Here is a 23,263-nt window from a genome sequence, read left to right on the forward strand (position 1 = left end):
ATGGTCATTCTCTTTTCCTGCTGCTTTCTCCCTTCATGGCTGAGTGTGGCAGAAAGATGTAGATCTGCTGAACTGTCAGGAAATACAGATTCTCACACCACACTGGATATTTTTGGACAGTCACGTTGTTTATGCCCTGATTTCTTAATGTTTAAAATGAAGAACGCTAATTAAAAAATACAACATCAACTAGCCCACTTAATCCTAAGTAGATTTAGTTCTTAGTTACTTTTGACACTATGCTCTTCCTTTCACTGGCCAGGTAATTATGAGTTAGCTATTAATATAAGTTGAATATTACTTATTTGGTATAAGTAATATTCAATGTGATTGAAGGTATTGATGCAATGGTTCATATATTTGCATAAAGGCAAAGATATGAAAAAGACTGGATCTTCACAATGATGTGAAGAAGATAAATTATTATGACATTGTAAACTTTGTACAGTATGGAAGAAGCAGTCAAACTCACATGTTATACAGAATGAAACAATTAAGTGAACTAAGTGTGGTGGGTGATTGGAGTGCAAACCTATCTCAAGGGGGTAGCCCCAGTTCAGCTGCAGCTAGTGTTGTATGGGAACTCCGGTACAGTGCTGTCAGTTCAAGAGAGGCTGAAAACACAGGTTTTATATGAAGTCTATTTTTAGTGTTGGTTACTAATTTTTTTAAATTTAAAACACTGTATGTCAGAAAAAAGTATCAGGACACCCACTCTATCCCACCAGCTACCAGTGTGAGTTTGTATTTGCCGCCTTTAAAAAAAAACTGTGGTTTCATATGTGTTTTGTGACAAGCTGACTTACTACATCCGTTTGGCTTAAATTCACGTGTTTGTCATGTTACATATTAAAGTATGTAGTATAAATACAGCTTTTTTTCTTTTAAATATAGGTTGCTTGGGAGACGCTACAAGAAGAATTTTCCCGCTTCATGACAGAACCAAAAGGGAAAGAGCATGATGACATATTTGATAAACTTAAAGAGGCTGTTAAGGAAGAAAGTATTAAACGCCACAAGTGGAATGATTTTGCAGAGGACAGCTTGGTACGTCATTTGATTATTATATTATATTACATATATATATATACTTATTGATATATACTTATATTTAGATATTATTATATGTAATTATATATTACTATATATTATATAATTTGATTATCCTATTATAATGTAATATTATAATTATATTACAGTGTCATTCTCACAGTTTTATATAATTTCTCAAATTTATACCCTTTTTATAGGAAGTTGTTTTTATATGACTATTTCAATTAGGATATGCATTTAAAATAATGAGGAAAAGAAATAGTTTAACTGTCCGTAATCAGCCCTTTAACAATTCTCTGCTATTTGTTTCATGTCAAATTTCGCAATAAAAAGGCTTCTTTAAACTTTCACAAATTGTTGTAGACTAGCCATTACATGAGCCTGAACCACAGATGGCCCAGAGGATAGCTGCTTCTTTTTTTTACCCTTGGGGGTAATGAAAGGTATTAGATGCATTGCTTTTCAGCGGATTTGAGTCATAAAATATTAGACTCCTAAAATAATGCTAATTACCACATGTTGAATGCTTAAAAGGTGCCAGAAACTCTATAATATATTTTCTAAGCACTATTTTATTTAGTTCTTAAGTAGTTTTATTATTGTCCTTGGCAAAGCTCAGACTCAAGCCCTGCTCTAATTACAAAGCCTGGCTCTTGACCTTCACCAAATCCTCCGCCTCCAACAGATCTTTTGTTATGTAAAACGTTCACATCACCATAAACCTTGCTAATAAGCCCCTGCTCTGCTCAGACAGTTCCAAAGAGGTACCTTTGAAAGATAAGATAGAACAGTTTTCTAGAAAAATGCATATTTCACTGGGGGCTGGTTGTAATTACAATTTATTTTTAAGCAAGGGTTTGTCTTTGTGTTTGAAAGCTGTATTCATTCTTGTTAAATGCCTTTGAGACTAGCTTCCTGTTAGTGTCCTTTTTCATTCATTCATTCAAAAATTATAAAATTTAGAAATCAATTTTCTTATAATTCACATTTGCTTATAGTTGTCCAGACCTTTTAAGCTTCTCTCCTTTATACTTTTCAGTGATGTTAACAGTGAGACGGGTTGTTTTTCTCTTTTCTGAAGATGAGACATACAGATTATATGACAAAAAGGAGAGTAGCGAAGATCTGAATCATTAACTCTTGAGTACTAGGGTTCTAGGCAGATTTTATGTAGTTACATGTAGGATGTATCTCTATCTCACATAGATCATTTAATTTGGTATAGGAAAAAATCTTCACTGTTTATTCTTTTGGAAGAAAGCTGACAAAATAGGCAGATAGTAGGACCCTCCTGTATTTGCATGGGAACTACATACTTTTATGTTTTAGGTGTAGCTGTTATTTTGTATATTTGATAAGCTATCGATTTGAATAAAATTACTAAGATGATAAGGCATAGGGGTGCCTGGGTGGTTCAATGGATTAAGCCTCTGCCTTCGGCTTAGGTCATGATCTCAGGGTCCTGGGATCATGACCTGAGCCGAAGGCAGAGGCTTAACCCACTGAGCCACCCAGGCACCCCTATACCTTCAGGCTCTCTGCTTAAAATGTTTTTTTTAAAAAGATGGTAAGGCATAAATCAAATTAGCTGTTTCTCTTTCCTTGTCATTTCAGAGGGTTATTCAACACAACGCTTTAGAAGATCGTTCCATATCTGATAAACAGCAGTGGGATGCAGCTATTTATTTTATGGAAGAAGCTCTTCAAGCTCGTCTCAAAGATAGTAAGTAGGGACACAGGTTATTCAATTTTGAGTATTCCAGTGGTGAAGGAGTTAAGTCAACTTATGAACATTAGTTTAAAAAAAAAAAAAAAAGATTTTCGGGTGTCTGGGTGGCTCAGTGGGTTAAAGCCTCTGCCTTCAGCTCAGGTCATGATCCCAGGGTCCTGGATGGAGCCCAGGCTCTCTGCTCAGCAGGGAGCCTGCCTCCCCCTCCTCTCTCTGCCTGCCTCTCTGCCTACTTGTGATCTCTGTCTGTCAAATAAATAAATAAAATCTTTAAAAAAAAAAAAGTTTTTAAAAAATAAATGAAACCGACATTTCATAGTCTTTGTCGTTAATACTATAATTAAATATTTTTGTGAGATTTTTCAGTCAACTGCTTAGTAACTACTGAAAATACTAAATAAACTGGACATATGTTTATAAGTACTCATATTCTTAAACTCTAAATTGAAGATTATTTTAGTGTTTGACTCTATGTTTATAGGAGCTTTACAAGCAACTGTACTGTTCACAGATTATAAACACATATAATTAAATTATTTCTTCTATATGTACCATATCAATCATGTAATCTTTTCATTTATTTCAACTGACTTTATATTGAGATAGCAGTTGGAAATAGTTAAGAAAACAAGACTATTATTAGTTAAAATTTATGTATTTGGTAAATGATTAAATTCTTGATGAATTAAAAACATTTTTTAATTTTTCTAGCTGAAAACGCAATTGAAAACATGATAGGTCCAGATTGGAAAAAGAGGTGGTTGTACTGGAAGAACCGGACCCAAGAACAGGTTAAAACAAACATATCTCTGTGTTATGATATAATTTCATTTATTGTAATTCAGGTATTAAAATACAGGTTTTCCATGCCTCCAGACCAAGCTTAATAATTTCAAATGTTTTACATCAGCCTTTCTAAACTATAATGAATCTTTAGAATAAATAGAAAACTACAAAAGAAAGTTGTTTGGAGGTTTTTTTTAGGTTTTTGGTTTTTTTTAAGTTAAGTAGCTGTGTTGTTAAAACGAAGGGAAAATGAACTATGCCCCTTTTGTGGTAGATTACTTTGTTCATTTCAATTCCCTGTTTGAGGTAAAGCGAAAATTAACATGAACAGAAGTAAAAAATGACAAGGATTTCAGAGAATGTAGAGTGAATATGGTTAGAATAAAAGCTATAGTGACTTTTTTTTTGTTTTTTTAAATTTAACCTCATCTGATATCAGTTACCTCTGGATCTTTCTGTAATTTTGCTGCTGTGTTCCCAAAATGGTATAAAAATTCAGATAGGAAGAGGAACTATAGAATTTGTTCATTCAGTAAATACTTAATGAGCACTTCAGAAGAATAAAACAGTAAAGGCAAGTAGAACGACAAATGAATAGAGGGAAGATGTACAGATCATTCAAGTCCCTATCCCCTACCATCTTTTTATTCCTTATCATTAGGGCTTCTTTTCCTATCTAGCAGTGAGTTTTATACCACATCTCATTCTTATGTTCATTCCTTAAACTTAAGAGAGAAAAGAGGGTATAAGAATGAAAATATGTAAGTGAAGGAAGTAATGAATAAGAAAAAGAGGTGGAATCCAATCTTCTTTCTTTCTTTCCTTCATTCTTTGAATCCATGTAATTAGAGAAAGGAGGCCAAGATATGGAAATATCAAGAGAAAAAATTTTAAAAATGGAAAATTACCAAATATCATGTCATTCCTATTTTTTTTGTTCTCATCTTAAAATTATATAATCAATACCCTACACACACACACACACACACATATATTTTTTTTAGTTTCATCCATTTTTTGTTTCATAAGCTGTCCAATGTGAGTTCCAATTTGTCTTAAAAAAGTGAAGGGACAGTCTTCCTCTTCTTTTTTTCCTGAAAGGATTCTTGTGGAAAAATGAGTCATTAAGAGACTGGAGAGAAGCCAAGGAAGTGGACAGTTAGTGGTTGGATCATGCATGTTTTCAGGGAGCATCATTTCTCTCTCTTAACACATGGGTTGAGAGGACGAAGTCTGTCCTCAGTTTTAGGAGATCCATCAGAGGTTTCTGATTTTAAGACTAGAAGAAGAATTGATTGAAAAGCACTGGCATGAGGCAGATAAACTTGGAAGAAAAATGGTGTCTGACCATCATGGCTAATGGGCAATTAGGCCTGAAGTCCCCAGAATTATCAGTGATGGCAGCTTGCCTCAGCAACTAGTGGCAAAAGTGCTTTAGTCAGTCACTCTCAGAGAGAAATAATTCTTAGTTGTAACTTATTTTCTCAGGAATTTGAACCCATATGGGATCCCTACAAGAGAAGTAGAAGAATTAGTTTTAGATTAATGCAAGGATCTGTCGCCTAGGAGAGGGATGTGGAAAACCTTCAGAGAAGAGCCCCCTCAGGGTTTCAGGGCAGCATGTGTAAGACCTAGACTGACTTTAGAACAGAGGCTGTAACTGGAATTGTAGGGGCAGGGGCATCAGGACCGCCTGGGGAGGTATTTGTATGTGTTATGTTTCATTGTCTGTTTCAGAAGAAATCCCCTCCTGTCAGATTCACTGAACCAAGTTCTCATTCTCCAACCTTTTTATCCATCCTGCTCCCTGTTGAAAGCCACTATTCTAAACCTCATCCCTAGAGTCTACTGTGAGAAACAGATTCTGGAAGAGGTTGAGACTGTACCCATGTCTCACACTGCAAGTTTCAGTGGCTGTGTAAAATTCCTTCTGTCTTTTTGAATGACTGATTTAGAAATTTAAGATTGTCCTGTGTTAAAGATGAGAAGTCTATGCTCTGAAAATTATTTTGTTCTTTTATGTTATTACATTTTCATTAGTTACTGGGGAAAAATCCATGCCATTGAAACATTCTCTCCTTGTCGGAGCTGAATTGTGGAGATCATCTTCAGGATGGATGGGAGAGTAGTGTTCTCATGAAGACCCACTGTGGTCAGGGGACGGGTGGACAGACGGAAGTGAAAACAGGACAAGAGTTACGGAACATTATCTAACTTAGAGATTTCCTTCTTTCTTCAGACCATGAGCAGATGTTTAAGGAAACTGTAAAATTCTCTTAAGTAATAGCTCTTATAAAGTATCATGTGTTAGGAGGATATTAACTAGTAGTTTCATTTATAAGCCAGTTATTTACATTTACATCTTACTCTTCTATACTTAAATAGGGGCATAGTGCTGTCGGTGGTAGTAGTTTCTTGAGAATAATCGGTGAATATGAAGCTAGTTTCTTTTACTATGCAATTTTGAAAGGATTAAAGAAAAAGAATAACATAATTTGACACTGCATGAGTTTTATTTTTAAGTTTATCACTAGTATGTGTTTTCCTCCTTTGGTCATCAGACTGAACAATTATAGAGAAGGGATTGGAAGTACATTTAAGAATAATAGGCACCTTGGGGTGCCTGACTGGCTCAGTCCATACAGGTGCTACCCTTGATCTCACAGTTGTAAGCTCAAGCCCCATGTTGGGTGTAGAGATTACTTAAAAATAAAATCTTAGGTGTACCTGGGTAGCTCAGTGAGTTAAGCATCTGCCTTTGGCTCAGGTCATAATCCCAGGGTCTGGGATGGAGCCCCACATCAGACTCCCTGCTTAGCCAGGAGTCTGCTTCTCCCTCTCCCTCTGCCCCTGCCCTGCTTGTGCTCTCTCTCTCCTGCTTTGTCTCTCATGCCTGCTTGTTCTCATGCTCAAATAAGTAAATAAAAATCTTTAAATAAATAAAATCTATATAAATAAATAAATAAAAATGAAATCTTAAAAAGGGAGGATAAGCACCTTGCAGAAGCAGTCTAAAGCACAATTTTTAATGAACAGACATTTTTTAAAAATCCCAACTGTGTATTTAATATTTATCAGAAAAGAAACATGTCAGCAGGTGCAAGTCCTTATAGTTCTCTAGTTCTTAGATACGAGGCATTAATAAAACATTATCTCCTCCCGTGTAGTCAGGGTACTTTTTCCTAGACTGATATTCCACGCTAAGGTCAAGAAGTAAGGTACCTGGTACTGTAACTATGACAATAAAACATTTCAGCAAAAGTAAAATATGTAACAGATAAAAGCTTTTTTTTTTTTTTTTTGCCTCACCCAAGTTCAGCCCGTTGTTCATAAGCCAGAATACTGTGTTCTTTTTTGTTTCTTGTGTAGAACTTGTGTCCCCTGTTGTACAATAGCAATATATTTATTAAAATTTTTTATAAGTGTGCCAAAGGATGAACCATCTAAAATACAGTCCTCTTTTAAACAATTTTAAGTTTGTCCACAATGAAACCAAGAATGAATTGGAGAAGATGTTGAAGTGTAATGAGGAGCACCCAGCCTATCTGGCGAGTGATGAGATAACTACGGTCCGAAAGAACCTCGAATCCCGAGGAGTAGAAGTGGACCCAAGCTTGGTAATACCTATTGCTGATTTGCATGCACTTGCTTCCCTAATCTGTGTTTCTTGTGGTGAAATGTGACTACTACTTACGTGTTATTTGGGTATTTAACTGCTTGATTTGACCTTGGTCACGTGTACTTTTGTTGGCTCTAAAATGACTGTTACAGAGCAGAGATGTAGTCTTGGTATTGCTTTCTTAAACATAATGCTTTAATTTGTAAGTGAGGAGATTAGATTTGAAAAAGTAACGTACCTGGGCAGGTTCAGCAGGGAGCTCTGGCAGGAGGGGGTGAGGCCCACCCACACCTCTGCACCCCGTTCCACTGCTTCAGCTTGCAAAATACAAGTTCTAATTTGATACAGTTCTTTTTTATTTGTATTTTCTTAGTCCGGTGTACCTTAATCAGGTATGAGTAGGTTGAGAAAAAATAGAAATGTTACAGTCTTATTAAATTGGATAGTGCCTTAGGGTTCTGTCTCATTTTCCTCATTCATAATAAGTAAGAGAATAAAAATAATTACAGTTCAGACTATGTTTTACTTACCTTTGTGATGCTTATTTGGGAAATTTTTAAAAAAATAACTCTCTGGGCCTGTGTGCCCCAGTTAAGGTGTAAGGGATTGAAATTTCATTTTAATGTTAGCTTAAGTTAAGTGAAACACAATTAGAAAAATAATTCTAAGGAGAAAAATAATCGTACAAGAAATTTCAGAGCCACCCATTAATTCTTTCAGAGATTATCTACTATTTATGTTTCTGTACTTGAGAAATGAGTATACTTAATATATAAATTCCACCAGAGGTCAGAAGAAGAAAAGAAAGCAGATAAAACCCTTTATCTAGCGTTATTTATAATTAAAAAATGAAATTAAAACTAATGATTACATGGAACTATGAGTTGAATATAAATTTAATTTATCCACATTTGGACTTTGTCCACATATTAAGATAGGGACTGACTATATATCTTAATTTCTGTTTCTGAGCAGGAAAATCTGTTTTTTTCCAAGAGACATTTTGTTCCGGACACTTTATGAAACTATGAAATAGTTAGCGAAGTATAATGACAAGAATAGTAGATGGGCTAGATGTCAATGGTGTGAATTCTAGCACAGTTTCATCCCATTCATTAGTAATAGTACCTTTAGTAACTAATATAATCTCTTTGAACTTCAACTTTCCTCATCTGCCGTATAATGTTGGTGATACTTGTTTTGCCTACTTAACATTATTACTGTCATGCTCAGAAAACCCAATGATATCAGAGAACCTTGACCACTACATAGTAATGATGTTAGCAAGGGACATTTTGCTGTGGTAACAATGAAATGAAGTAATCAAAAAGGAAATACTGTTACATTGATGGACATGGTCTGAGATCGGCTTCCTAGTCCTAACTGTCCTTAGATTAGGCTCACCACCCCTTTTTCCTGGGGGTTCCTTACCACTAACTAGGGGAGATGATAATCTCAACCCTATCTACTCTACAGGATGATTATATGAATATAATAATGCTTGTTAAAAAACACTGCATATTTGGAAGTACATAAACTGGTAAGGGGTCAGAGTAGTGGTAAATCTAATCTTTGTCTTAAAATATTTTTAATGGAGGGGTGCCTGGGTGGCTCAGTGGGTTAGGCCGCTGCCTTCGGCTCAGGTCATGATCTCAGGGTCCTGGGATCGAGTCCCGCATCGGGCTCTCTGCTCAGCAGGGAGCCTGCTTCCTTCTCTCTCTATCTGCCTGCCTCTCAGTGTACTTGTAATTTCTCTCTGTCAAATAAATAAATAAAATCTTTAAAAAAAAAAAAAAGTTGGTTAGAATAATAATATTACCATTAGTTTTAATTTTTTTTTTGTAAGTAAACCTTTGGATGACTTTTCAGAATGTGTTTGGTTAATCTGCAGAGTGTACAATAACTCTGTTTTTTTGTTTTCTTTTTTCATTTTAGATTAAGGATACTTGGCACCAAGTTTATAGAAGACACTTCTTAAAAACAGCTCTAAACCATTGTAACCTTTGTCGAAGAGGCTTTTACTACTACCAAAGGCATTTTGTAGATTCTGAGGTACGGTGTCTAAAAACAAGGGGAAATGCTTTTAGTGATCATTATTTAGATGCTTAAAAGTGAACTATAGCTTTTGCATTAGTTTTAAATCCTTTGATGTACTGGGGAAAGTAAGTGTGATTTATGAAGAATAACCTAACCTCCTGTCTTTTCTAAGGTATTTCCAGTTTATATTTTACACACTATAAAATTTTGTATGCAGATAATGGGCTCCAAACCACTTTTTAAATTTTTTTTTAAGAATTAACATCTTGGGGCAGCTGGGTGGCTCAGTTAAGTGTCTGCCTTCAGTTCAGGTCATGATCTCAGAGTTCAGTGATCAAGCCCCACTTTGGGCTCTCTGCTCAGCAGGCAGTCTGCTTCTGCCTCTCTGTCTGCCATTCCCCCTGCTTGTGCACTCGCTCGCTCTCTCTCTCTCTAATAAACCAATAAACGAAATTTTAAAAAATTTTTTGATGTTAGAAAATAATGCATTTTTATGTTTTATGTTAGGAAATAATGCATTCTTCTTCTGGAAATGCAATAAACAAATGTAAAAAAAAATTCTTCTTGTGGAAAATCAGTGAACAAATGTAAAAAAAATTGCAAAAGGAAATAGTCACCTATTTAAATATTCCCTATTAAGGAATAAGTCACTTATAATTTCCTGTCCTAGAAGTAATTTTAGTTAACATATTTATACATATCTGTTCAATTCTTTCTATACTTAGTTGTGTGTGCATGTGTATGACATAGCAATCCCTTTGGATTGTGGAAATAAGACTGCAAAAACAATTTTTATTGTGCTTTTTCCTGTATTATATTGTAATTCTTCATATCATTAAAATCTCTTAATTATTTAAAAGGAGTGTATAAAGTTGTACTTTGTTTAATACCACGTTTCATAGAGTAACCCCTAGGTGGCAGCAGACGGATATATTTTGAGCATTTTCTTACAAGCAGAAATGCTTTTTAAATTACCCTTCTGAAAGGGCTCTCTTAATCAGTAACCTTATTTGAGACCCCTAAAATAAGAGCTTTTGCGTTTTCTACAGCTTAAAGTAAATTTGTATTTAAATATATCTATGTAAAAAGTGGAAAGTTGTTTGCATAATTGTTGAGGAGTCCTCTCTACAGAATAAGCTTCTTTTAAAACACATAATTAATTTACCTTTATATACAGCTGCATTTCAAAACTGGCTTGAGTACAGAAAAGAGGTTAACCTAAGGGTATATTTAAGCTAACGTGGATGTTAGCTGAAACTAAATAAAAATTAAGGGTAAATGCTATGAATTTCTACTTGTATATAATGTCATGAAATTCTCTACTTCCCAAATTTATTTGCTTTGTCATTGGAATCAAAACAAACCTCTGCTTGGGGTGGGGTGGGGGGGTATGGGTTGACACCAATTCATGCAAATGTTCTTGGATCTGTACAGAAAAGATTCAATGGCTTATATTTACAATAGGAATATATGTATTAGGTAAATAGGGTTTTTTTTATTTAAGTTTAGGGTATAGGGACAACTTCAATAGCCATATGTATTTATGATTGTGGTTTTCAATTTTAAATTTGCATCTGGTAATCTTAATTACCTAAATTTCAGCTGGAATGCAATGATGTCGTCCTCTTTTGGCGAATACAGCGCATGCTTGCTATCACTGCAAATACTTTGAGGCAGCAACTTACAAATACTGAAGGTAAGCCACAGGGGACCGCTTTGTAATTCTAACATCAAAAAAATAGTAAAAACTCCTTTTTAATGGAAGGATATCAAAATACTTCTTTAAAAAATAGATTCATTAGGGGCACCTGGGTGTCTGAGTTGGTTAAGTCCCTGACTCTTGGTTGTGGCTCACGTCATGGTCTCGGGTCATGAAATTGAGTCTGCTTGAAATTCTCTCTCTCCCTCTTCCTCTGACCCTCCCCACCCCACATGCACACTCTCTCTTTCTCAAATAAGTTAAAAATAAATTTTAAAGTAAAAATAGATTTGTTAGAAAAATTGGGAACTATAATCTGCCCTTAAAATATTAATGAAAATAAATCATAATTGGAAAAGATAGAAATTAAAACATACCAGGAGTCTTCCTTCATTACATAAAAACTGTTAGAAAGGGACTCCTAAGCATCACTTAAGTTTTTGGGAGAAATTCTCACTTCTTTAAAGTGTTAGGACTTGAGAATATGACTTCCTCTGAGAATATGTATTAGATTCCTGTTGGTGGATAAGTGTACTATGTAATAGGTACAGATTCTGCCTATAACTGCGAAAAGTCTGAACTCAATAGATCTAACATGATGAGAAAAATTGGAACTTACTCTCCAAATATTGCTAATTTATCATCCCGTGCATTCATAAAAATGATGCCCTTCAAGTTTGTTTGTTTACTTTAAACAGTCAGGCGATTAGAGAAAAATGTGAAAGAGGTATTAGAAGATTTTGCTGAAGATAGCGAGAAGAAGGTAAAACTGCTCACTGGCAAACGAGTTCAGCTGGCTGAAGACCTCAGTAAGTAGTTCTTCCTGCCTTCCACTTACTACCTTTTCTCCTTCCGCGTTTCCATTATTCGATCATCCATTTAATCGCAAACTGTAGAAAAGTATAGACAAGAACTTTTTTTCTATGAACTATTTGAGAAAAAATTGCTGACCTGTATCCCCATCACTTTCAAGTACGTTAATGTATTTTTCTTAGAAACAAGATTTTCTTCTAGCAACCATCAGAATCAGGATGTTGACACTGATACATCACTACATCTAATTTTCAGACCCTCTTCAAGTATCATGTGTCATCCTGGTATTGTCCTTCCATGTAGCAGGATGTTCCATGCTCACCCTGTACTTTCCTTGATCCAGCTGCTTTTTTTTTTTTTTTTTTTTTTGAGAATGGTATTTAGAAATCAAGAGTTGGAAACTAAATACGCTGATTATGATTGGAATATCACTATTCCCAGACCCTCTCAGTGGAAAGAGCTGTGGAACAGATTTTGCATGCATTCGTGTGTGTGTGTGTACACGCACACGCACGTGTGTGTATATGCACACATGTACATGTATAGATACACTTATGTATAGATAGATTACATGTATAGATACATATTTACATCTGTATTCCCAATCATAGGTATATGTATTGAAAAATCCTAAGTTTCCATTTTAATTCAGTAATACAGAGTTCATCCTAGTTTTCTCCTTTCTTCTGACAAGGAGAAATCTGGCTCCAAGTCTCCTTAATATATTTACTTCCTTTGATCAGTCTTCCTGTATATAACCAAACTTGTCACTGTTCCCTTCATTGCACAGGCATCCTTTTCACCCAGTTCAGGCTTTAACCACCCGACTCCAGGCCACACCACAGTAACTTGCCCTATGTTGACACTCTTTTCACTGAGCTCATGCTCTGGCATTGTGTACCAGGTGTATCCCCCTTCATCCTTCCCACCTCTTCCCCAGCAGCAGGACATCCTCCTCCCCCGAAGCCAGGCCATGCTTTTTTGGAGGACACCCTCTTCATCCTACAAGTGCTCCTGTACTGTGCACCACACTGGACTGCCCTCCTGCAGAGATAGTCCCCTCACTACTAGGTCAAGCCACCAGCACTCCCACATGAACACCCTCTTCTGCCAGATTGGGCTTTAACAACTATGCTAGGCCCACAAGGCTTTCCCTTCCATCACCACTTCCCCACCCCCAACCTGGCTTGGCCTTCCTGATCACCTTGTCGCTTTGTTTGGGGGGAATATTTGGTTCTCTCTGAACGCTAGTCAGTTCCTAGCTTTAAGGTATTTGGATTGCATATTAAGATTTATTTAGATCCTCGAGAACCTGAGGCAATCCGTGAAAGAGTAATATTAAATAAAAATAAAAATACTGAGGTTGGTGCTTCCATTTGAGCTTACCTTGGTACAACTTTCCCCTCATTAATTTTATGAAACAAAGTATTTTTCCTTAAATTTAGTCTTAGGAGTTTTCTGATATCTAAGAGAAAGCAGATACTAAATAGAAAGAAGTTCTTCACATTTGAAAACCATTTCTAATCTGAACTTAGGTCACTATAATATGCTCCCTAAAATAACCAAGAGAAACCAGCAGTTTTCCTGTTTAACACCCAGTGCCTCAGCAGCACGCTTTTCCACCGCCATTGCCTCCTCTATGTTACCTCAGCTCATCATTTGTTCTCTCTTCTATCCTTTTTCTTCCCTTAAATAATTTTTTTAAATGTATCTCATTTTAGCCTTTATTTTCATTTTCTGCTGCTTTTTTTTAAGTGTCTTTCTGTCACTTTATCGAATAATTAAGATTGTGCTAACTTGTAGATCTGTGTTTGTGAACTGCATTTCACTAGCTGTGTTACCTTAGGCAGGGTATCTCTCAGAGCCTTAGCCCCTTTGTTTATAAAAATGATTCCAGTAGTTACTATATTGCTTGGAGGGGCTTTGGGAGAATTACTTCAAAAACCACTTGCAAGTCCCTTCTTCACAGTTTTATGATTCGTTAGTGCTGTTACAGGAAGAGGTGTGTCAGTATTCCAATGTGTGCAAATAATTTCTTTCGTATCCTTCAGGACATAGTTATCAGACAGCAAGATACTTCTTTGTATTTCACCAGCATATATAATTTTAAGTAATTAAAAATAATGTGTCTTTTCTCATATTTTGTAGGAGAGCTTTATATAACCCCATTACTTTCCAGGCCCAATTTGATTATTTCAAGAAAGTGAATTGCTAACACAGATTTGTACCCTGTCAAGCGAAGTCTTAATGTTATCCTGCTCGTCTTCCTGAGAAAATACTTTATGACTCCCTTGAAATGATTTACTGTTTTTGTACATATAAAATTATGGTCATGTTAATGTACCAAATAACGTCCTTGCAAGTGTTTCACTAGTGACTCAGATTCATCATTCACACTGAAGGAGCAGATGAGCCATGACGTTATCTGTTAGTTGGAAAAGACTCTTGGGAGTACCTTTTCCACACTCTTTTATCTTTAGTGTAACACTTGGGAATATGGTCATGGATCCTTTTAGCCAGAAAACTTTTAAAGTTTTAACAGTAACTACTGTATTACTTGGATCAGAGTTTTTCATATATAGCGTATTCAGTTAGAATATCGTATGTTGATGGAATTTAGAGAAGGGAAAATTGTCAAACAAGCTTTTACTACAATTTCAAAATAGTACAGGGGTAGAGTGTTGTGGAGTTTGGGAAAGTTTGGTGCATCATATTTTTCGCCAGTCTTACTAAACTTGCTCGATTTTAAATCCTTTCACCACTTCCTTTCCTTTGGAGATTTACCAACTGATTTTCCTGAGTTAGGAGGGTCAAAGAAATTAAAAAAGAGCTTATCCCTTCTAGTGTCAAGAACAGAAGTCATACATAGGAAACAGGACTCTTTGGAGAGAGAGGTGGTGGATTCCATAGCTGGAACAAGAAAAGATTAGGATGAACCCAGAGCATCCGAAGATGACAGAAGAAGGAAGTGGTTGAAGGATGATGGGGACATGTCAGCAAGGTGCAAAAGCCAGCTTCAGAAGGCTCCCGCTAGCCAAACTAGGACAATTGAGGTAGCAAAAGAAATAATGACAAATACTAACTGTAACCCACTGAATAAAATAGGATTCCATAAGTTGATAATTATATAAATGAATAAAATGGATTATATAGATAAATGAACAAAATTAGTGATGAGGAATGGGGTGGTTGTATAATCACACAAAATAGCTCCTCACAAAATAATTGAAAAAGGAAAAGGAGTAACTTTACAATGGAGAAACCTGGCAATGACCACCTTAATCAAGTTGTCAAAGTTAATATTAATATTATCAGTAATGGTCAAATTAGAACTGTGTGCCACCTTGTGGAATGCAGTAAAAAAAAAAATGCCAAACATTACTTCTTGGATATTTTTACCAAAGGATGTGTAACTTAAATCCAATCATGAAGATTCATTAGAGAAATCCAAATTGAGGCACAGTTTATAGAATAACTGGCCTATAATCTTCAAATGTATCAAGATCATGAGAAACAAAATAGTGAGGAAGTACTTCAGGTTGAAAGAGACTAAAGAATGAAAACAAAATGCAGTGCTTGCTTCAGCAGCACATATACTGAAAACAAAATGCAGTGTGTAATCCTGAACCTAATTTTGTTGCTCTACAGGATGTTACTGGGATGTTGTTAGGTGTTACTGGGACAGTTGGTAAAACTTGAATGGGGTGTTACATGGTAATGATACATCAGTGTAAATTTTTTAAATTTTGATTGTAAAATTGGGATTATTGGGGCACCTGGGTGGCTCAGTGGGTTAAAGCCTCTGCCTTCAGTTCAGGTCATGATCCCAGGGTTCTGGGATCGAGCCCCCACATCAGGCTCTCTGCTCAGCGGGGAGCTTGTTTCCCCCTTTCTCTCTGCCTACTTATGATCTCTGTCAAAAATTAAATAAAATTTTGTTTTAAAAAATAAATAAATAAATAAAATGAAATTGGGATTATTTAGGAAGATAATCTGCATTTGTAGCAAGTACACAATACAATATTTGGGCTTTATGGGATGTAGTGACAGTAAATTATTCAGGAAAAATATTCTTTTTAGTGTTCTTCTAACTTTTCTCCATATCTGAAATAATTTTTACATAAAAAAGGGTAAGAAATGGTTTAATTTTATTTTTATAACTGGATTTGTTTGTATAAATGGATCATGGTCAGATGAAAAGAATTTAGAGAAAATGACAGTTTTAAAAATATGAACTCTGAATGTGTTGAAAGGCTTAGTTACCTCCTAGACATTTTTTTTTTCTTTTTTACATAGGCTCCACGTCCAGCGTGGGGCTTGAACTCATGACCCTGAGACCAAAAGTCACATGTTCTACCAACTGAGCCAGCCAGGTACCCTACCTCCTGCATAGCTCATCTTTCCACCGTAATTCCTTATTTACAATATCTACTTCCACCTACAACTATTTAGTGTTGAAATACGCCCACTATGACCTTGATGAAATTCTTTTGACTTTGTAGCAAATTTTATTTCAAAGGATTTTTTGTGGATATTTAAATACAGTGTCAACTTAGATAAAATCCATTTGGATTCCCAGTAAAATTTGTAGTAATGTTTTCAATATATTTATTGAAACAGACTGTATTTTTAATGTTTTCTTTAAAGAGGGGAAGATTGGTATAGTTTTTTCATAAAATACTGTTTTATGATTTATAAAATCTATTTTATAATTGTCATCATATAAAACAATACTAACAACTCATAGATAATGCTAACATCTCATAGACATTTTGGAATTTGTTCTACCCCACCCTGGAAATGGAGTATTTGGGCACTGATAACAATGGCTGTAATGTTGCTAAAGTGAGTTTCAGCAAAACAGCATGGAATTCATTTATTATTTGTTATATGAATGTTTTATCAGTTGTTAACCAAGGTTATTGTGAGTTTTGGACCTTTATATCAAATTGCCTGGGATTTAGAGCTTAGGTTTCTTTCTAAATTCTTGTTCAGTAAATCCCGAATTTTCATTCTGTACGCAATCCAAGAATCATTGATACCAGGGAGTTAAGGGGGCATTACAAATCATTTAGATCCAAGATCTGTAGTCTTTCCCTTTTATTTTAAAATACATTTCATTTTTATATCAGAACTTGAAACTGTTTATGATGAGTTAATTTTTGAATACTTTTCCTTTGCCAGATGTTAGTTAGATGTTAGATGTTAGTTGTGTGCCTTATATGCATTCTCATAGGTTCAGTCGTTTTGTTTTGTTTTGTTTTGTTTTGTTTTGTTTTGTTAATTTTATAGATAAAGAAATGGAAGCCTAGGAACACATAGATAGTAGGTGGTAAAGCCAAGATTTGAGTCCCTGTCTTCAACTACTGTGCTGAATTAACTTGAGAACAAAACTCAAGCCTTTGAAAAATACAATTACACAAAACGTGGTCCTTTACATTTGGAAGCTTATAGTTAACAGTGTCCTTTATGGAATGCATCAGAAAAACATACATATTAGTGATTTAATATTTAAACTTTCAAATGATATGAAAACTTTGATAGAATTAGAACATCTAGATAAGGGAACACTAAAGTGTAAACCAAGACATTGACCAGGTTAAAGAAATTAATTTATGACTTGTAAACATGCTTCAAATTAGTATCTATCAAATTCCACCAGAGTTAAGTAGTATGTACATTGCCCAAAATTCAGACACAGCTTTTCAAGATCCAGTTGTAACAGATAGAGCATGTTTACTTGAGTGTAAACATTGTTACTCCAAGTTGAGGGGTTTTTTGTTTTTGTTTTTGTTTTTGTTTTTGGCCTGGGAGTGTTGAAATCTGTGTAACAGGCTTCAGTGTATTGCTTCCTGCTTCTTGTACTTTATACAAATTAAAGGTGTGCTTCAGTAAAAATGGAGTAACTTCGTATTTCCATCTCATTTACTAAGTGAAATGTGAAACAATGATAAACTCCTTTACTTGGGCTGCCATTGCTTTATACTTTATTTTATTTAATGATACAGTTTGATGTCCCTAATGTTTAAAATAGTACAGCTAATAGAGCCTAGCAGATTAGAATTTTCCAATATCCGCAGCTTTTTTCCTCCTGCAGTTAATTTGCTCTGCTGACTCCCTACGCGAGGTGGCAACAGCTGGCCTTTCACTGGAGCCCGGGGATTAGGGAGCAGGAATCACAGCAGCGTGCTCGGCCTCTTGCCTCTGTTGACTGTTCTTTATTGTTTGATGCCTGGGCATCTCCCAGACAGCCAGCAATTGTTTCTTAAAACTTAAAGTTTGTTTCTCTTGGGAGTGTACAATGCTGGTGGGGCTTGTCTTTGTGTCTCTTCACTTTCCCAGTCTCCTCTTATAATCCATCCTGTGCTTTCTCTTGATAATTAAAAAGGAGCAAAGTTACCAGCTTTGTATCTTAGTGTGCATGAGATTCAGTTTTGGCTCTAAAAACTTAAATGGAAATTTTATTTTTCTCTGAGATATTCACTAGCAAATTATTTTTGGAGTGAAAGTTTTGTTCATTATTAGCATACTAGCGTATTTTTGAAATTGTGTTGATAAAAAGGGCATGACAGCAGAGTGAACCAGTACTGCCATTTTAAAAGCTAAAATTGAAAGAGAAATGCACCATAGCTGCTTAAATTTTAAAAAGATCCTTTACTGGTACAGCATAGGCAGTCAAGTCGATGATATTATAATGGCACTGTATGGTGACAGATGGGAGCTGCATTTGTGGTGCACATAGAATACCAGACTTGTCTCACATCACTGAGTTGTACACCTGAAACTAATGTAACATTGCATGTCAGTTATACTTCAACTAAAAAATTTTTAAACATTTTTTTATTAGATCTAAAACATAATTCTAAGGGTGCCTGGGTGGCTCAGTCTGATAAGCAGCTGACTTATTTCGGCTCAGGTCATGATCTCAAGGTCTTGGGACCAAGCCCTAGAAGTTGGGCTCTGAACTCTGCAGGAAGTCTGCTCCAGGAGGATTCTCTCTCCCTCTTCCTCTGTCCCTCCCCCCATGCATGTATGCGCTCACTTGAGCTCTCTCTCTCTCTCTAAAATAAATCTTTATTGGGGCGCCTGGGTGGCTCAGTGGGTTAAAGCCTCTGCCTTCCCCTCAGGTCATGATCCCAGGGTCCTGGGATTGAGCCCCACATTGGACTCTCTTCTCCACAGGGAGCCTACTTCTCCCTCTCTCTCTGCCTGCCTCTCTGCCTACTTGTGATCTCTGTCAAATAAATAAATAAAATCTTTAAATAAAATAAATCTTTTTTTTAAAAGACCACTGACATGAAAGAAAGAAAGCATAATTCTAAGTGTGTAAGGTAGTTAAGAAATACATCTTTGTGCTATGTTAAAACTTGAGTAAAAGGTAGTCAGAACATATCTAGATGGAACCCTCAGCCAGAACAATACTGTTGTTCTTGATCTAGAAAGGAAGACTACCAGGATACTCTCGGATTTAATTTCTGTTGATTATTCCACGTTCCTAAACTTCTTCCACACCTGCCATATCCTCGAAGGCCATTATGGATGAAAACAGTGACTATGAAGTAGTGTGAGACTGAAAATTATCCTTAAAAATGATTATTATACTCAGAATCTGGAACAAAATTATGGAAAAGAGAACTCCTATTTAAAACTATTTGTCTAGCAGTAAGGCTCTGGCATGCAAATTTTAGCAAGTCTCCATAGAGGATTTTTGCTGGGCACCACTACTACTAATCCTCCTGCCCCCAAGTCCATACTCTAGAAAATTCTAACTATTCACAGCATTAAAATTGTCTTTTTATTAACTGGGATAAAATTGATACTTATCTTCTTTTAGTAGAACCTTAGAAACCATGTGACTATTGAAAATTGGTAAGTTATTTGAACTCTGCCTGTAGTAGCATATTCATTTTGTGTCTGTTGATGTAACCAAAGAAAATAATTTTTTTTTTTAAGATTGTTTTATTTATTTGACAGAGAGAAAGAGATCACAAATAGGCAGAGAGGCAGGCAGAGAGAGTGGGTGGGGAGGCAGGCTCCCTGATGAGCAGAGAGCAGATTCGGGGCTGGATCCCAGGACCCTGAGATCATGACCAGAGCCAAAGGGAGAAAGGGAGAGGCTTAACTCACTAAGCCACCCAGGTGCCCCAGAAAATGAATTTTAAAGGGATTTGAAAAGGGAACAAGTAGCATTGAATTGTAGAATTCTAGGTAAGTAGGCCTAGAAAGGCCTACTTTTTTTTTTTTCAAGGCACAATCATAGAGAATAGAGTAAGGTTACCTGGAGAGAAAACATGAAGTATAAGGACCATAACCCGTTCAGTTTTACTTGTATCTGAATACTGTTACTTCATTTCTTTGGCCACTAATTGTAAGACCTCAGTACAGGTTTCTCATCTTTCCTGGCATTTAGCACATTTCTAAGCAGTCTTTTCCCTTTGTCTGTTTTTTATGTCTCTTCCTTCTTACAGTCTGCCTTCTTGCAGACTATTACCACTTGCTCAACCAGGATTTTTCCTCCTCCCTACTTATTTGCCTTCCTCCAGTGATTGAAAACCTTACTGAGTTACTGCCAGTATTGTTTAATTGAGCAGAAGGCAGACTTCCCACTGTAGACAACAGTAGATCAACTGAAATAACCAGTTTAAAAAATAAAATTTGGTAGGGGTGCAGGGGGAGGCACCTGCATGACTCTTGTCAGTTAAGTGCCTGGCTTCTGCTCAGGTATGATCCCAGGACTCTGGGTTTCCACTGGAGTTCCACATCCAGCTGCCTGCTCAGCAGGGAGCCTGCTTGTGAGGCACGCTCCCTCACTCTTTCAAATAAATAAATCTTTAAAAAAAATTTTTCTTATCTGTTTTGATCTGTTCTGCTAAAGGGATTTGGTTCTTTCATAAATGCACCATATCTTGTATGATATATATTGTAAGGGTTCAGTGACTATTTAATCATGACCTTTTAATACAGATTCTTTTTTTTTTTTAAGATTTTATTTATTTATTTGACAGAGAGAGATCACAAGTAGGCAGAGAGGCAGGCAGAGAGAGAGAGAGAGGAGGAAGCAGGCTCCCTGCTGAGCAGAGAGCCCGATGCGGGACTTGATCCCAGGACCCTGAGATCATGACCTGAGCCGAAGGCAGCAGCTTAACCCACTGAGCCACCCAGGCGCCCCAATACAGATTCTTTATTAGCCTCCTCTTCGTCCTGGCTTAAAAAAGAGGAAGGAAGCTAACTCTCATCCTAAGGAATCTTTCTAACACTCTGTCCTGCCAGAAAGCTACCATATCATTTCTCTTGTAGAACAGCTTGCATTTGCTGTGTTCTCCCTGTCTCTACCCACCCACTCCCTTGCTGACGTCTTGTGATACGGCTTTCATTCCTAATGAAACCACTTGCTTCTAGGTCACCAGTGATTTCCTAATTGCCAGTCCATCCAATTTACAAAAAAACTTTCATGATTTTTTAAGTTAATTGGAATTGCTTTCATTGTCTTTAACATTCGGGTACATTTTGTGTACTTTTTTGGAATGTTTATTAGTAGAAATTAGTATATTTTTAAAAACGGAAAGATTGGAATGTTTCTCTTGTTGATACAGAGTAAGATAACTTCTTTCTGTTTTGTGTTACCAGTATTTGAGGTCTTTAAGGCATCTGTTCAGGGTAAAAGTAGTTGAATTTTACATTTGTGAAATATTTTTCATAGTAAGTGAAAATGACAGACTAAGGAAGATAGCGAAGGATTATTTTTACCTTGAGTCTGCACAGGTGAAGTAGACTGCTTTGTGTTATAGCGAGAGAGGGAGAGAGACAGACAGACAGACAACCAAAGAATAAAGTAATCCTCAGGGAGAGTCCTCTGTGTTAGAGAAGTAGTTATTTACACACAGAATTCACATGACAAGCCTGAGCGGTGTGCTTTCCAGGTTATTGATGAGAAAATCCAGACTCAAAATGGGGCATTTAGAATCAAGCACATTTTTCATGGCCTAAGTGTATCTTTTAAAGGCAACATTCAGGGGTATTGATAAATTGGTATATGATGAAAATGGTATTTACTTCTCTGTAATCTTATACAGGCTACTGGTAGTGTTTTATTAGCAAGTGTATTCTTTTTGCCTTAAACTCACATTTTAAATTATTAAAAGTAAGAAAGATAAGAAAGGTATTTGTTTCATTCATTTTGAAGTAGGTTTTATTTATATATTGTGATGTGTTTATGAGTGTCTCATTATGTAAAAAGGCCAGTGTGCATATTTTCAGCTAGAACTTCAACTCCTCCCCCCACCCAGGCTAATAATGCTTAACCACTTCCTCCTTACTGAGACCTTACTAGAATGAAGTAGTATCTTTAACGTTGGGATTAAATTGTGATGTGTTTTGGTTTTTGTTTTATGATTTTCTCTCCACTGCTAAGATGGAAAAAAACAACATTTTAGTCATTGAGAACCAAATCTAATCATAGAACAGGCTACTGGCCTGTGAAACACTGGCCAGTATTTGTTATTTATTTGTTAAAAAAATAAAATTAAGCAAGATATGAATAAATTTTTTTTTAAAGGAACGGTCTTGGAGGATGAATTGGTGCGCACTGAAGACGTAACCTCTGTGAAGTGGGGTTCTCGGGGTAGTTGGAGAGGGGAATTAAAAGCAAAGGAATGTTAACTGTTTACTATTTTGTACATTTCTAAATTTCTTTCTCCAAATAAGCATAATTCAAAATTACCTTAGAAATTTCATATTCTTAATTAATGTATTCATAGAAATGACAAATCTAATCATGATATATTCAATCTTAAAAGTGACCGATGATTTTCTCAAATAATTTCTTGGTGATTGTGATGACAAGAGACATTTCATGGGACTAGATAGTAATTGCTCATCATGGGGTCTTCCTCAGTAGTTGTGATTCACTTTGAATTTTTCTGATTTCCAGTAAATGCCCACTCTGTCATCTGTAAACAAATTGAAATCTTTCTTGAACTGGTGAAGTTTTCAAGCTCATGCAACCCATGCAAGATAATAGATTTTCCCTGCTTCATTGTTACCTGCTAAGTATGAAAATAGTCCATTTTAATTTCTCTTAGGACAGCTGTTTCGTATCTTCCTTATTATTGTGCATTGTAGAGATGAGTTTGCTGGTTTTTATTCACTTAAGTTAGATCTGTTTCCTGGATAAAGGAATTCAGGTCTTTCTAAACTTACCTGTTGAGTCTCCTTGAGGCACTACTTCATTCTCTGAGTCATAGGTACAGACTACCTGTCTCCACCAAGTACACTACCAGGATTTCAGATGTTGGTTTTAATCCCTCTTACTATCATAGAACTAGTACATATATTTGCATTGTGGAAAATTAGAAAATACTAGGCATGTGGGTGGCTCAGTCTTTTAAGCTTTTGCCTTTCAACCCCACATCTGGCTCCCTGCTCGATGGGGATCCTGCTTCTCCAATTTCCTCCTGCTCTCCTGTTCCCCCTGCTTCTGCTTGCGCACTCTCTCTCTCTCTCTCTGTCTCTCCCATAAATAAATAAA

General features: G+C 36.0%; 1 protein-coding gene across 5 annotated transcripts in view; it reads left to right on the top strand.

The window, feature by feature from the left end:
• OPA1 (OPA1 mitochondrial dynamin like GTPase) overlaps positions 1-23,263 on the top strand; it is an 89,785-nt gene that overhangs the window by 50,837 nt on the left and 15,685 nt on the right. For 4 of the 5 annotated variants that reach the window (XM_082685797.1, XM_082685800.1, XM_082685798.1 and 1 more), the window contains 7 exons: positions 895-1,047; positions 2,668-2,776; positions 3,494-3,573; positions 7,045-7,185; positions 9,123-9,239; positions 10,827-10,920; positions 11,622-11,732. In XM_082685797.1, coding sequence (XP_082541923.1) covers positions 895-1,047; positions 2,668-2,776; positions 3,494-3,573; positions 7,045-7,185; positions 9,123-9,239; positions 10,827-10,920; positions 11,622-11,732 — 805 coding nt within the window. Of the gene's footprint in view, positions 1-894; positions 1,048-2,667; positions 2,777-3,493; positions 3,574-7,044; positions 7,186-9,122; positions 9,240-10,826; positions 10,921-11,621; positions 11,740-23,263 lie in introns of all 5 variants that reach the window. The other variant, XM_082685796.1, reaches the window with a different exon arrangement.

The sequence above is a fragment of the Mustela nivalis genome (assembly GCF_964662115.1).
Source record: "Mustela nivalis genome assembly, chromosome: 1".
Lineage (NCBI taxonomy): Eukaryota > Metazoa > Chordata > Mammalia > Carnivora > Mustelidae > Mustela > Mustela nivalis.